Below are 14,467 nucleotides of genomic sequence, written 5' to 3' on the forward strand. Positions count from 1 at the left end.
TTCATTTGTACAAAAGCTCTGAGTTGCTTTTTTAATCTACCGTAAATTACCAAATAATAGCCGTGTTTCAAATAACCGCAGGGTCCCCTTTAAACGCCAGGTGCAGGTGTATATTTTGATAAATAACCGCCGGTTCCAAATACGGTAAGTTAAAAAAAAAGTTACACAGGCTAATAAGTCATCTGCGTGGTTGTAAAATGAGTGTACTCACAGCAAGAGAAGAGCAGTCATAGTGCACTGCCTCCCTCTGAAAATGGAAGTAACACATTCATTTGTGCTCTGCGTCTGAGAGAAAGAAGAAAAGTGGGGGTTAGAGAAGTGCGGTTGTCCGTTTCCTGCTTTCAGTTGATGTGTGCGCAGAACAGAGAAGAGAAACTTCCTTGACTGTAGAGCTCAGTATTCTGACAGGCAGACAGGACGCCTTTTTCGAATGCTGTACACATGAATTTAAGATAAACTGGGAGATTACTAGAGGATAATGAGCCGTGGATCTAAAGCTAAAACAGAGAGCGCCCGGAGCTCTTTGTTGAGCCTCCAGGAGAATGAGAAGTTGGAGGAGCTGCTGGGCAGAAGGTGTGCTGTAAGTCCTGAACTGACCAGGGAGGGGATTGTCCATTGTGGGGGATAATAACCTGCTGTATTTCTCGTCTTGTGTCCTTTCTCACGGCAGAGTTTGTTGTAAAAGTGAAAGCAGAAGGTGTCCAAGATAATACAGGTTGTTCCAGTTGCTGCATAGTGATGTAAATCGTCTCAGCCCTCAAGACTTCTCTCCTTTGCCTTTAGTGGTTAAACATCACATCCTGAATTTGAATGAGTACAGCTGATGAGCACAAACCTGAGCTGAGGACTGTTAGATTAAATATTCAGCTTTACTACCAAACCGCATCATAGTTTGACTCTTTTTCTAAGCTGCTATTTGTTACCTTATTTACACTCATTTCAATTTGAATTCTAGTCCTATTTTGAGATATTTTCTTCGAAGGAATTTACCGTACGTTCATGCTAATGCCGTTTAAAATTACTTGCTGACATTAGGTCATCACAAAAAGGAGGTAGCTGTTAACAGGAAATGGTGGCTGAACCATTTCCTCCTCTGGTGTCAGAATTAGACTCTATCACTGAGTTTAGTCTTACAGTAGAGCAGAAGTTGCTTTGTTCCTTACTTTCTTTAAGATACCGAGCCAAACACTGTGTGTGTCAACAACAGAGCACCACCAGCTGCACATTTTAGTGACATATATACACATCAGTGCTGGCAAATTAACAGCATTACAGCACTTTAAGTTCTTATCTAAACAAATAAAGCCGACGAGGAAGTGAATCATCACAAACTGTTGATTTACATGAAGTGCAATAAAATGCTTCCAAGCGTCTTATCAGTGCTTAACTGTTTTCAATGTGTGTTTGTCTCTCTGTGTGTGTTCAGTCCATGGCCACTGCAGTAGCACAGCTGTTCATGGCTCTGCCTCACAGTCCCTCCACATGGAGCCTGCAGCACACCGGAGTGGTGTGCTTCATCAAAGACAACCCTCAGCGCTCCTACTTCATACGGATGTATGATTTGAAGGTAACCTCTCAGACAATGCTGCCATTTATACCAAGAGTCTAATCACAAGAATATTTAGATCCTCCTTAGATTAACGATGTAAAGTTAGGGGAGACAAGGGGTGGTTGTAACACTTTTTGGACGTAGCTACTGTGACATCACCCACTGGTTTGTTGACTTGTTCTGAAACCTTGAGTTCAGCATTTTGGCCAATGCCATCTTGGTTTTTGGGAGACAAAAGTGACCATGTTTAGGCGATGGGCTGGCAGTGTGGAGGAGCGAAGGAGGGGTCTGTCTGAGAAGCCAAGGACACTACCGGCAGTCAGCCTGTCACTCAAAGCTGCCTGCCCTTAGTTATCTGTAACTTTAAGCCTTAACTAAATAAGGTAAACAGGTGAGTTGTAAAAAAAAAATGTACTCATGTACAGTTGATGAAAGAAAAGAACTGCAAAGAACTGCAGTTTTTGGCACCACCATGTTGGCTTCATTTCTCGGCCCTGGAGGTTTCCGCATGGTTTGAGCTCTCAGATTTTTATACAAAGTAGCCTTATTTGCCTACTACAAATAGCAATGGTTTCAACTTCTCCAACTATATCACAGAATTAATTAATTGTTGTCAAATACAAGGAGTTCTACTGTTTCAAGCTGCCTTACTGCCTGGGTAAGTTGTAACACAACCAGGGGTTAGCTGACACAGTAAGAGTGACGCATTAAAAACTGAGACCACCCCACAACAAACTGAACTCACCACTGACTTTTAAATCTGACGATACATCAATCTGGAGCAATATATCAATTCAGTTATCAATGGTCCAATATCATCAATGCTAAGTGAAAACACAGGTACATATCGTCATCTTTAAGATACACCTTTATGTTGAAGTTTCCATGGCACGTCTGTGTCACCATTCTGTCAAAGCACACCTCCTTCTAAACATTCACACAGTTCTTGCAGCCTAGCCAGGCAGATAATGGTGAGCAGCCAAGAAAAAGACAGAGGATATTTACTGATGTTGTCTCGATTGCAAGCTCTGAACTGAACTGAAATCGTAACATGGCAGATTTAGTGATCAATAAATTAATTTATCATGATGAAACTTCTGATTCACACCCCCAGCTTCCCTGTGTGTCTAACAAGCAGAGTGTAACTCTGTGTAGGCGCATCTTACTGTCTGACTAATGCATCCTTGAAACAGCAGGAAAATACTGCGCCATTCTGACTTCAGACCAGTTTTTTGTTGGTCAGTGGCACAAACACTTTCAGCTGCCTCAATATAGCAAGGCCTTAACAACGAGCCTGACCACACCTCGTTTACAGAAGTCGGCACAACCTTTACTGTCAAAGGAGCCATTTTTGACCAAAAATAATAACAAAAAAATCTGTGTGGAGCCGCAAAACATATTTGAGTCTTATAATGAAGGTAAAACAGCCTATTAAATCTAAATTAGACTATCTAATAGTCTAAATTCATTAACAGGGGCAGGGCACTATTTATGATTATGTGGTACTTTAACTTTGCAGAGCTGGCAGTGAAAGCAAACAAATCTGTCCACACTCTACTAAATTCTTGACTTTATTCTGAGACTTATACTTTTTTGGATTTGGCATCTATAGCTAACCCACTAGGGAGACTTGAGACTGGCCACTGCTATTGAGGTTCGGCAAAATTTCAAGGTAAAGGCGCCAGGCAGTAGATGTATTACACACAGTTTCGTTGTTGAAATGCTAAAAGACTTTTTTTTAAATTGGATACAGGCTTCATATTTTTACAACTGGAGAATGTAAGAATTTCTTTAGGCCTACAACAGGCGTGGTACACCTCGGACAGGTCACCAGACTATCACAGGGCAACCATTCACACTCACATTCACACCTACGGCCAATTTAGAGTCACCAATTAACCTGCATGTCTTTGGACTGTGGGAGAAAGCTGGAGTACCCGGAAAAACCCACACTGACACAGGGAGAACATGCAAACTCCACACAGAAAGGCTCCCCCAACACGGGTACGAAGCCCCTACCATGGGTTTAAACCAGAAACCCTCTTGCTGTGAGGCAACAATGCTAACCATTGCACCTACCCCTGCCCCATTTAAGACCTAGGTGCCCATGGGTGCAAGTACACTGGCTACATACACAACATGGGCGCTGGCCATGAAAATGACAGCTGCGGTAGTCTGAAATTAGCAGTGACAGTCGCACTGTGTGCCATATGTAATACATTGTCCACAGTGTTGTATTTGGCCTTGACAGTGGTGTTGCTACTTTTAAAACTTTACATGAACTTACTTCTAGAGCACTGCATGTGTTTATTTACATACTGAATTTGTATATGCATACAGTATGTGACACTGGGGGTTAGTTGTAACACTTTAAAAGGTGTTACAACCATCCTAACCCCTGACTGTCACAGTTAAACTAGCTGTAGCAGCATGGTGGTTTGAGATTAGCAGATGAAATACCCTATATTTTACCTTTAATAGACTTCTCCTTAATCTAATTACTTAATTCTTACTTCAACAGTGGGGGTGCATGGTGCAAAAAGATTACTTTCATGTCTGAAAATTTGTGTTTTAGCTGTAAAATCTGCACTTACTATCACATCCAAGGTCATATAAGACATCAGCCATATATGAAACTGATCACATGACAATCTGTTCATGGCTTCTTGATTAAAGTGTTGCTGCTACAACCATCCCTTTGTTACAACTATCCCCAGTCTCCCCTACTGAACTATGGCACATGATTACTCACATCTTACCTGAGTTATTATTGTTGCTCTGCAGAAATATTTACCATGTGTCTCTTCTACAGGCAGGGAGGCAGATTTGGGAGCAGGAGCTCTACAACCAGATTGTTTACTCCTCGCCACAGCCGTACTTTCATACCTTTGCAGCGGATGTAAGCGCACCCTCATTTGACCTTTTTCCTCCCGCTTCAGTCACTGTCGAGCTGTTGATGTGGTGCACTGCCATTATTTCCGTTACAAATATCAGCAGGAAGTCAACTGTTGAAACACGTTCAATGTGATTACTTGTTTATTTCTTACCCGACGCAGGACTGTCAGGTCGGACTGAACTTTGCTCTGCAACAGGAAGCAGACGATTTCCAAAATGTTGTCGAGGATAAAATAAACCAGAGACACACCCGTTCAGGTCAGTGGGGTCATTGGTCATATCACCGTGATGTGTCATTTTTTGCACAAAATAAATACAATTAATTTAGAGGTAAATTTGCAACTACAATATGCTATTGGGCTAATATTCTGTTTGCAATATGACCCTGAAAAAAATAATGACAATCAACTTAAAAAACTTTATTTTATTTATTTATATTTATCTATTTACATTTTTTTATTCATTCATTTTATTTTATTTTATTTTATTTATTTATTTATTTTAATTTTTTGAGGGGGGCTTATATTTTGTTTGCAATTTGACCCTGAAAAAATAATTATAATGAACTTAAAAAAAACTTTATTTTATTTATTCATATTTATCTATTTATATTTTTTATTCATTAATTTTATTTTATTTTTATTTATATTACCTTACTGTATTTTATTTTTATTTCATTTCATTTCATTTTATTTTATTTTATTTTATTTTATTTTATTTCATTTATTTCTTCTTCTTCTTCTTCTTCTTTTTTTTTTTTTTGCCAAAATCTGAAATATTTTACAGGTGAGTTTTTATTGTGAGGAGACTTCCATTAAACAGAAACTGTAGTAAATTTTCAGGTTACTCTTAGGTAGAATATTATTTTTTAAGGGTATTTCACATAGATATAAAAAATGTCTATGCTATTTTAGCTGACTATATATATATATATATATATATATGTATATATACTGTATGTGAGTGTGTTGTGTTGTGTTGTGTTGTGTTGTGGCATGTGTCTCAAAATGGTTTCTCTCACTTCCTTCTCAATGACAGAAAGGAAACAGCGCCCCCCGCCGCCCAGTGGTAAGATAGCAATGAACTTCATGACTGCATGATTGCGTTTACATATGTAGCAAACAATGAGTAAAACTATTTCTTTCCTGTTTCCTGTCACTGCAGATAGAGGTTCCCTGCCCCGTCCTCCTGAGAAAGGTGCACAACATGTCTCTGCTGTAACTCTTTCTACCACCAGTGATGCATGAAATTAAATAATTATAACATGCCATCCTGCCTGTGCATTGTATCTCCTCCAGCCGCATCATCTGGCAGCCCTGGCTCTTTTCACATGGCCACAGTGGACATCCAAAACCCAGATATCCATTCTTCACGGTACCGCTCAATGCCTTCACCTGCTGCTTCCACAGCCCTGATCGGCAAAGGAAAGAAGGATAAGAAGAAAGGGAAGAAGGGCCCCAAAATCTCCAAAGCAGACATTGGGGCACCCAGTGGATTTAAGTGAGTGTTTTGCCCTTATGTTAGGCATGAGAGGATGTGGTTTTACAACATCCTCCTGAGACCTGAGCTTTTGTTTGGTATGCATTTTTAATTTCTCCTAGTTGTTTGGGGTCAGTAGGACCAGATTAGTATAAAAAACTAAACTTTGTCAATGATAATTATGGCCTAATGTCCTTAACTGTGACGACAGTAAAGTCCCAACGTCTTCAAATGAGCACTTACTAATTAACAGTGTCAGACATTATTAATTTTATTAAATAAACAAGTTTCAACCATTAAAAGTGATCAGGTTTTGGATCTTGTCCTCTTTTGTGTCAGGATCGGCTGCAGACTGACTTGGCAGAGACGGCTGCCATCTTGTTTTTACATGAATTAGTGTATTTTGCTCTTACTACCACTACATGGCACAAAAAAGTGTCCACGACCAAGAACAACAGGTCTAAGTCAAGTAGAATGAAGTAAAAGGTCAAGTAAATCCAAAATACGAGGAGTCTCCTTTTGTTTCCTTCTTGTCAGGCATGTTAGTCATGTCGGCTGGGATCCCAACAACCTCGACCCTGATCTGTGGAAGCTGCTCTCCCAAGCTGGAATTGGTGAAGACGAGATGAAGGATGAAAAGACCTCCCAGCTCATTTATAATGTCATCGAGCAGTCTGGAGGCATGGAGGCGGTGAAGAGGGAGGTGAACAGAGGTTAGACTGATTCATTTTTTATTAATCTCACTGCTCCCTATGTGATTCTCTAAAGTTCAGACTGAATTGCTATGCATATCTTGTCCCATTGCATTACAGCCAGTGCACCTCCACCACCTCCACCTGGCAGACAAGGACCTCTGCCTCCTGTGCCCGGCTCCCACGCTCCCACCCCTCCACCTCCACGAGGCCGCTCTGGCCCCCTGCCTCCTATCCCAGGCCAGTCACCTCGAGGGACCCCGCCCCCTCACCCGCCTCCCTCACGTGGAGGCTTGCCACCACCACCTCCTGCAATGAGCAGAGGCGGTCCTCCACCGCCACCTCCACCAGTGCACTCTTCTCAGTTCTCCTCACCGCCGCCCTCAAGGCCCCCAATGTCCTCCCACAGCCTGCCTCCTCCCATGCCGCCATCTAACCAACAGCGCTCCATGGGTTTCCCACCTCCTCCAGTCCCATCGACACCCAGCGGAGGGGCCCCTCCACCTCCTCCTCCTCCACCCCCTCCACCTTCCCTACCTCCTATATCTTCAAATTTCCCACCTCCTCCTCCTGCTTCTGGAGGCCCACCGCCACCACCTGCTCCTGTGTCTGGAGGCGGGGATGGCAGAGGAGCTCTGTTGGATCAGATCCGACTGGGGAAGAAGCTCAGAAATGTAACGCAAACTTCTTCTTCTGAAAAACATTTTATACATGCTATACAAGTACACAAGTCTGGACTGACATGCTGTGCATCATGATTATGGTTTGTTTGGACGTTTGTAGCAGATGTTGATATTTAAATTCTCTCCTGTTATAGGTGACAGACAGCCCTGATGTAGCTGCGCCTACACCACCAGAGTCAGGTGAAGGCATCGTTGGTGCTCTTATGATGGTCATGCAGAAGAGGAGTAAAGTCATCCATTCCTCCGGTAAATATCAGAACATTAATAACACCCTATGTAACAGAAGAGTTGAACCGAAAGGACTCATATCTTTGTATTTGTCTTCTCTTTCAGAGGAAAGCGAAGATGACGGTGGAGATGAGGACGATGAGGACGATGAATGGGACGACTGATGTTGAAGTTCTTGCTTGTGTGGATTTTGAACTTCCTTCAACTGTGATTTTGATGTCAAACTTCTGAATTGCAGTACTGGTACATGTTGAATTTCAGGTTCAAGAATTAATAATAAAACTGGAATATGACTTGATGTGATTAAATCCTAAATAACTCAATATAAAGGACTTGAAAGGGAAAGAAAACAAGTGTAAGAGAATTCTGAAATGTTTATATATTTGTTCGAACATTTCCAGTGTAGGATTCATCAGCATGACAGCATAGCACTGTGTCACTCACAATGACGGTGAATGTGGCTCTGACTGGAAAAAAGAAAAAAAAAATCTTGTTCCTTATGCTTCCACTAAAAAGAGCCGTTTAAAAAAATCTGTAAATACAGCATACGACAGAACACCAACAATCAATACTAAATCTGAGTCAGTTCCATTCCCATTTTTATAATAACATACTGTACATAGAAAAAAAACATTAAGTTCCCGTTTCATTTTCTCATACATCTGTGCAAAGATCCCAAAATCCCCTCGAATACCACCACCGACAAAGTGCATAACTGGAAGAACACTGTATGCTATGCATATCTTCAACACTCACATACTGTAGGTCACTAGAGCACAGGACAGTAGGGGAGTCATTATATGACAACATCCAATGGAATTAGCTTAACAGAATACAGTACACTTTACAAACATCAGTACACACCAAGTAAAATGTACAACTTGCAACAAACAACAGATACGCATGCAACATTATGCATTTATATCATCATATTATCTTCATACAATACAAGAGTAATCCAATGACCATATATATTATATTCACAATCAATATATTACATTTCTGTTTCAAGATACTTAACAGTACCATACCTGTGGTTTTGCATGTTGGAGCCTGTTAACCACATGCTGCATATACTTTACATCACAGTTTACCATTTATATGGCGCCCCTTAAGTCCCAAACGGTGATAGTTTTTATTTTGTGCACACAACTTAATTATCTTGTGGGAACAAGTTAATTATCTTGAGTGCACAAAGCAAAAAATATCACCTTTCAGGACTTTAGGGGCTCTGAAATTTTCCAAAACAACGACAAAAAAGTGTGAAATATGTAATCCATTACAGTGAGCAGTCTTGTTTAGAAAACTCTTCTTTGTTGGTGCCTTTAAAGACAATTATAAATTTGATGAATCAGCCGCCAATTGGAAAATCAAACCTAGGAGACACATGATGAACAAACATGGAAGTTGTGAACATTTCTTTTTAGTTCTCAGATTAAAACGCTGATCTTCCACAGTGATTCTTGAGTAACAGATGCCGGAGTTTCCCACAAGCACCTGAACACACCATGGCGAAGAAGTTTTAAAACAATCTCTATGATTGGTGATGAATCTTGAGGGAGTGTCAAGTCTGTAAATTGATTTAAATGTCAAATTAAAAGAGCGGTGTGGATCATTTAGTGACATCTAGTGGTGAGACTGCAGATTGCAACCAACTGAATACTTCTCTGCTCACCCCTCCCTTTCCAAGCACGTATGAGAACCTACAGAGGCCTTCAGGTTACGTAAAAATGCAAAAGGCCCTATCTAGAGTCGTATCTCGATCTGTTCTTTTTTGGCTACTGTAGAAACATGGCGGTGCAACATGATAGGCTCCATGAACAAGGACCTGCTACCGATGTAGATATGAAGGACTCATTGTAAGGTAACAAAAACACAACAGTTCTTAAATTCAGGTGATAATACACTATTGAAAACATACTTTTGTTCCATTTCTGCCCCCTTACAGACTAGCCGCTGGTCCTTTAACACAAGCTGATCCCTGAAAGACAGAAAATCCTAAAACTGTACAGTATTCTTTGGGAAAATGTCACAGGTAATGTAAAATATACACAATTTGCATTCTTTAGACTGACACTTGCAAAACCACAAATACAGTACTTTGACGACAGCATGACAGCATCACCTGCCTAATGACTGGAGGCGACACACAAACATGCATGTCAAACATAAAAGTCCACCATAAAAGTCCACACAGACCAGTGTTGGACAGCGTCAGTCCCGTCCTCTAACCGAGGCCTTGGTCCTGGCCCTCTGTGTGCCTGCGGCTGGTGCGCTTGCGCTGCTGCTGCTGTTTGGGGCTGAGTTGTTCCCAGTAGGACTGGCAGTACTGGTTAATCAGTCTAATCTCGGGCGGGAAGGGTGTGGAGACGAGGGACGACTCTGGGTAAGGTCCCGCTTGGCGAGTTTTTGGCTCTTCGTCCTCATCCTGAGCGGTGAGAGCTAAAACTATGTCTCGATCCAGGATGCGCAGCGCCACGCGGGCCACTGTGTGTTTAAAGTTGTTCTCAGTGGCGAGGCAGTGGTAGAGCCCCGCATCTGACTGGTTGAGGGACTTCAGGAGGATGCCATGGTTGGTCTTCAGAACACCTGCCACACGGTTGAGCTGCAGAGAAGGGAATGAAACCGCAGGAGTCTGAGAGAGGGAACAACATATCTGAGTTTGTATACAGGTTACAAATGAAGTCAAACAATCCCTTTAAAGATATACTATGCAGGAGTTTCCTAAAAATATACAATGTCTGGGCTCCCACAAAAAAAATCCCTCTTAGTGCCCTGATCACACAAAAAGTGTTTAGGCAGCTGGTGGTGGCTTTTTGTATATTTTTTTTTTTTAAAGAGAACTGAGTTGCTTGGGTTTTTTTGCATTGTGAGGCACCGTTTTTGCACTCTAGGCGCCTGGCGTTTTTGCCAACGCACTCTGAACTCCTGAAGTTGAATAAAACTTCCAACTCAGAGCGGCAATTGCCCCACATCATCTCTTTTTTTTGTCATATTTTTTCCCCATTGTCCAATCAGATGATTTAAGAGGCGGGCCTTCTGTGGTGGTCATGACAACACATTTATAGCTGGTAAACAACGGAGGAGAAACTGGTGGAGCAGTTGCAGAACACCCAGAGCTATACAACCCAATTGATAGACAGCAGGTTGTCAAACTGCCCCTGAGTCATCCTAAAATATGCCTGGAAACAGCCATCATGGAGGCGAAGCTCCTGGACCAACTTGCTGTACTCCCCACAATCCACCCTCTTTTTTTAGGGTCTCATGTACCCACACAGATCTCTGTTTATCTGTGACCAACAACCTATTTGCTGACAGTTTCTCACCCTCAACCAGAGCTACAGCAAGTACTCTCTGCCTCAACATTTTAGGGACTAGATACTAATTACTGTGAAAAAAAAAGTGGTCGATTGATTACACAGGAAGGTTAGGGTAAGGAGGCTGGCAACAATAAAAAGGTGCAGCAAGCGTTTTTTTTTTTTAATAGTGGCATTCATTTAAAAAAAAAAAAGGAAGTGCGGTGCGCCTCACATTTGCAAGCTGCAAAACACCTTGTGTGTGATCGGGGCCACAACCTAAATATGTGGTAGTGTATTTATCTGCAGAGACACTGTCTTATTTTCTTCTGTGTAGCCCCCAGCCAAAACAGCCCACAGGTGAGGTCAGAACTTTTTAAAAAAAAAAAATAAAGGTAGTGATCAAGTAGTGGCAGCACGCATCAAGAGGGAGCTAAAACGCCATGGATGCAGCACCAAAAAACTGCAAATATAGTGTGGCGAAACAGGAAGTGGATGAAGCTCGTTCCAAACTGAGAGTGAATCTGAGGTTGGCTTTCACTTTTGCTGGCGAGCACTGAAAGCGAAGATGAAGAACAAAGCAGAGGTGGCCTGTTTTCTGTTGGACAGGTGGGTGCCGGCGGTTAGCTTAGTGAGCTTGCTGAAGTATCACCCCTTCCATTTTTGCTCCCACAACAGTAGCTTGCAGTGTACATGCAAGAGGTGTAGGGTGGAGGGGCCAAGCTTTAATGTTGTGTTTACAAACAATAACCGATAATTCCTGCACAGTATACCTTTAACATTTCCTAAAACTAACTGTTCTTCCTCACCACTTTCCTCTTTCCTTCCCTCTGGAACAGCCACTTGACAGTAGCCTGGGGAGAGCGAGGCTGACACTCCAGGAATGTACTGCTCCCCTCCACCCCAAACTGCACCGTTTCTCTCAGACGTTTCTCCACTGCAGAGACAAAGAGAGAAGAAATGGTGACAACTGCTCAAAACAAACAAAAATTTGAAGTGTGTATGATCTTTAAACACACAAAAAGGCTGCCACACCTTTGGCATTGAAGCCCCTGCACTGCCTCAGTGGGTCGCCGTGTTTAACATCCTGTCTTCTGCTCCTCCTGAGACACAGACCAGAATTCAGGATTAAGTCAACATCACTTTATATTCCAGAGACAGTGCGCTGTATTATATGAGATGCCCCTGACCTCTTGGTGGATGGGGTGAAGGCAGAGCAGCTCTCTCCATCCCAGGCACAGTAGGGGTCTCGAGCCAGACAGCAATCAGAGCAGGCCCGGCCGTACACGCTGCAGCGGTGCAGTGACACCTGGGTCAGCCCCGCGTCTGATGACACGTACAGCTGTTGCTGTGGTGACACAAGAAAAATAAATTGATCTCAGTGTGGCTGGGTGGTTGAATTCATGCGCTGAAAGATGTATCACCATGTCAGACTTACTCTTTTGGAGGATATCTTCATAGTTTTGACTGGAGCTCTGGACTGTAAATTCATAAACAGCAAAAAGATAAATCAGCAACACCTCTTAGTCTTTGAGATTACAGTATTTTGTCTCTTCAGGACCACATATTTAGACATACCCGGAAAACCTCCACTTCCTCTAGTGTCAGTTCCTCCATGCTAGTTGGGTCCTTCGGCAACACTATAACTTTTTGGACGGTGCCTCGATCTGGAAATGAGAACAATTATTTTAACATTTGCTTTCCAAACTAATCTTCCGGCCACAAAGTGCCATCAGCCCCGCAACTGCCTCACCTGTCCCCAAGAAGAGCACCTCATAGCGTCCATCCACAGCATCCACCTGATCCACTACCAGGGCAGTGAAGCGGTAGTCCACCCCAGTTCTCACCACCAGGGGGCGGCGGTGGATTGGATAAACTGGATGGATCATGAGGGGATGGGCTCGGATGAAATTCACAGCCTCATCTGAAAAGTTCTTGGAGGAACGGATACCAGGAGTGAAGGTTCCTCCTGGACACTGGATGAAAAAAGAGAAGAGGTGGAAAAATAATTTGTTAAGTGTCTTTTTAGATGTTTGTGGTTTATTTGATTGGAGATAACATGACTGAAACATACTGTCCCAGGCCGTGGGTAGGGAATCTTGCCAGTGTACTCTGTCCATTGGTAATTATGGCCATGTTTGTGGGCAAATGGTCCATTGAAGACATTGCGGATATCAGCCATGGAGTACACGCAGACCGCTGAGCCTTTGAACACAGAGCTTGAGCAGAAACAGACAATTAAGGTAAGAGGGAGAGGTAGGAGACAGCTCGCACCCTATACCTGAAATTAAAGCATAAATTGGCCACAAAAATGTGTGGAGAAAAAAAAGAACATGTTCTGTGAAGTTGGGTGAGGTGTGAATTAGAAACGTATTCTCCTAGTACATAGTTCATATGAAATCTTCTGAAATGTACACACAATGGTTCCTATGAACCAACTAACAAATTAGCACCCTACAAATGACATTGCATACTTAATGTAAAGTTACGTAGGTTAGGTTTATGCAAGTAAAGTTACATAGGTATGGTTTAGAAAAAAACATGGTTGGATGTCTTTAGTAGGGCTGACATGAATGCTTCAAAGCCTCAAAGCTTGCAAATAGCCCATAAACTAAGAAAATGGAAAAGTTTCAAACTTTGTGAAGATGACCCCCAAAAAGCTGTGTGCCAGTAATGTCAAATTAAAGTACAACAGGCTTGGCAAATTAGCTGAGAACTGTAGGTAACATCTTAGCCGTCTTGCAAAGTATTCTTGTAACCTGCCAACATGCTAACAAAGTGGCTAATTGTGTTTTAGTCTGATTTATGTCCTCCTCTACCCTCATTCCCCCTAGGCGTTGATTAATTGTGGATATTTCTCACTGAGGCTTTAATGTCCAAAAACTGATATTCAGGACAGCCCTCATCTTTAGGTTTAGGCACCTCATTACATAGGTAAGGTTTTGGCAAGTAAAGTTATGTAGGTTAGGTTTAGGAAAAGAAACATGGTTAGGCGTCTTTAGGTTAAGGCAAGTGAAGATACATAGTTCAGGTTTAGGCAAGTTAAGTTAATTTAGGGAAGTTAAGGTACGTTGGTTAGCTTTAGGTGAGTAAATTACATAGTTTAGGGTTAGGGTTAGGCAAGTAAAGTTATGTAGGTTAGGGTTAGGCAAGTAAAGTTACATAGGTTAGGTTTAGTCAAGTGAAGGTACGTAGGTTAGGTTTAGGCAAGTGAAGTTGCATAGGTTAGGTTTAGGCAAATGAAGTTACATAGGTTAGGGTTAGGCAAGTAAAGTTACATAGGTTAGGTTTAGGCAAATGAAGTTACATAGGTTAGGGTTAGGCAAGTAAAGTTACATAGGTTAGGGTTAGGCAAGTAAAGTTACATAGGTTAGGTTTAGTCAAGTGAAGGTACGTAGGTTAGGTTTAGGCAAGTGAAGTTGCATAGGTTAGGTTTAGGCAAATGAAGTTACATAGGTTAGGGTTAGGCAAGTAAAGTTACATAGGTTAGGTTTAGGCAAGTAAAGTTACATAGGTTAGGTTTAGTCAAGTGAAGGTACGTAGGTTAGGTTTAGGCAAGTGAAGTTGCATAGGTTAGGTTTAGGCAAATGAAGTTACATAGGTTAGGGTTAGGCAAGTAAAGTTACATAGGTTAGGTTTAGGCAA

The 14,467-nt window shown here is 42.0% G+C and overlaps 2 protein-coding genes and 1 long non-coding RNA gene across 6 annotated transcripts in view; 2 read left to right on the top strand and 1 right to left on the bottom strand.

Moving 5' to 3' along the window:
* The first annotated feature begins 344 nt into the window (after positions 1 to 344).
* LOC126403150 (actin nucleation-promoting factor WAS-like) lies at positions 345 to 7,819 on the top strand. Of its 2 annotated transcripts, none has more exons than XM_050065639.1 (11): positions 345 to 580; positions 1,427 to 1,567; positions 4,362 to 4,448; positions 4,606 to 4,702; positions 5,483 to 5,512; positions 5,609 to 5,641; positions 5,743 to 5,944; positions 6,461 to 6,636; positions 6,736 to 7,289; positions 7,433 to 7,544; positions 7,632 to 7,819. In XM_050065639.1, the coding sequence occupies exons 1-11, from the start codon at positions 479 to 481 to the stop codon at positions 7,688 to 7,690; spliced, it is 1,593 nt and encodes a 530-aa protein (XP_049921596.1). In that variant the 5' UTR covers positions 345 to 478; the 3' UTR covers positions 7,691 to 7,819. The 2 variants fall into 2 exon arrangements, with proteins under 2 accessions (XP_049921596.1, XP_049921597.1); XM_050065640.1 differs by having other exon boundaries at positions 437 to 573.
* A 77-nt stretch (positions 7,820 to 7,896) lies between these two features.
* LOC126403147 (semaphorin-3F-like) overlaps positions 7,897 to 14,467 on the bottom strand; it is a 19,813-nt gene continuing 13,242 nt past the window's right edge. Inside the window, exons 12-19 of one of the 2 annotated variants that reach the window (XM_050065631.1) lie at positions 12,897 to 13,041; positions 12,576 to 12,798; positions 12,401 to 12,489; positions 12,261 to 12,302; positions 12,013 to 12,170; positions 11,858 to 11,925; positions 11,632 to 11,759; positions 7,897 to 10,161 (exon numbers count right to left, since the gene is read on the bottom strand). In XM_050065631.1, the coding sequence (XP_049921588.1) occupies positions 9,754 to 10,161; positions 11,632 to 11,759; positions 11,858 to 11,925; positions 12,013 to 12,170; positions 12,261 to 12,302; positions 12,401 to 12,489; positions 12,576 to 12,798; positions 12,897 to 13,041 (1,261 nt within the window). In that variant the 3' untranslated portion in view covers positions 7,897 to 9,753. The remainder of the gene's footprint in view (positions 10,162 to 11,631; positions 11,760 to 11,857; positions 11,926 to 12,012; positions 12,171 to 12,260; positions 12,303 to 12,400; positions 12,490 to 12,575; positions 12,799 to 12,896; positions 13,042 to 14,467) is intronic. The other variant, XM_050065632.1, reaches the window with a different exon arrangement.
* LOC126403154 (uncharacterized) overlaps positions 14,010 to 14,467 on the top strand; it is a 3,135-nt gene continuing 2,677 nt past the window's right edge. The window contains exons 1-2 of one of the 2 annotated variants that reach the window (XR_007571292.1): positions 14,010 to 14,162; positions 14,250 to 14,452. This is a non-coding gene — a long non-coding RNA (uncharacterized LOC126403154). The remainder of the gene's footprint in view (positions 14,163 to 14,249; positions 14,453 to 14,467) is intronic. The other variant, XR_007571293.1, reaches the window with a different exon arrangement.

Source organism: Epinephelus moara, chromosome 16 (genome assembly GCF_006386435.1).
Source record: "Epinephelus moara isolate mb chromosome 16, YSFRI_EMoa_1.0, whole genome shotgun sequence".
Lineage (NCBI taxonomy): Eukaryota > Metazoa > Chordata > Actinopteri > Perciformes > Serranidae > Epinephelus > Epinephelus moara.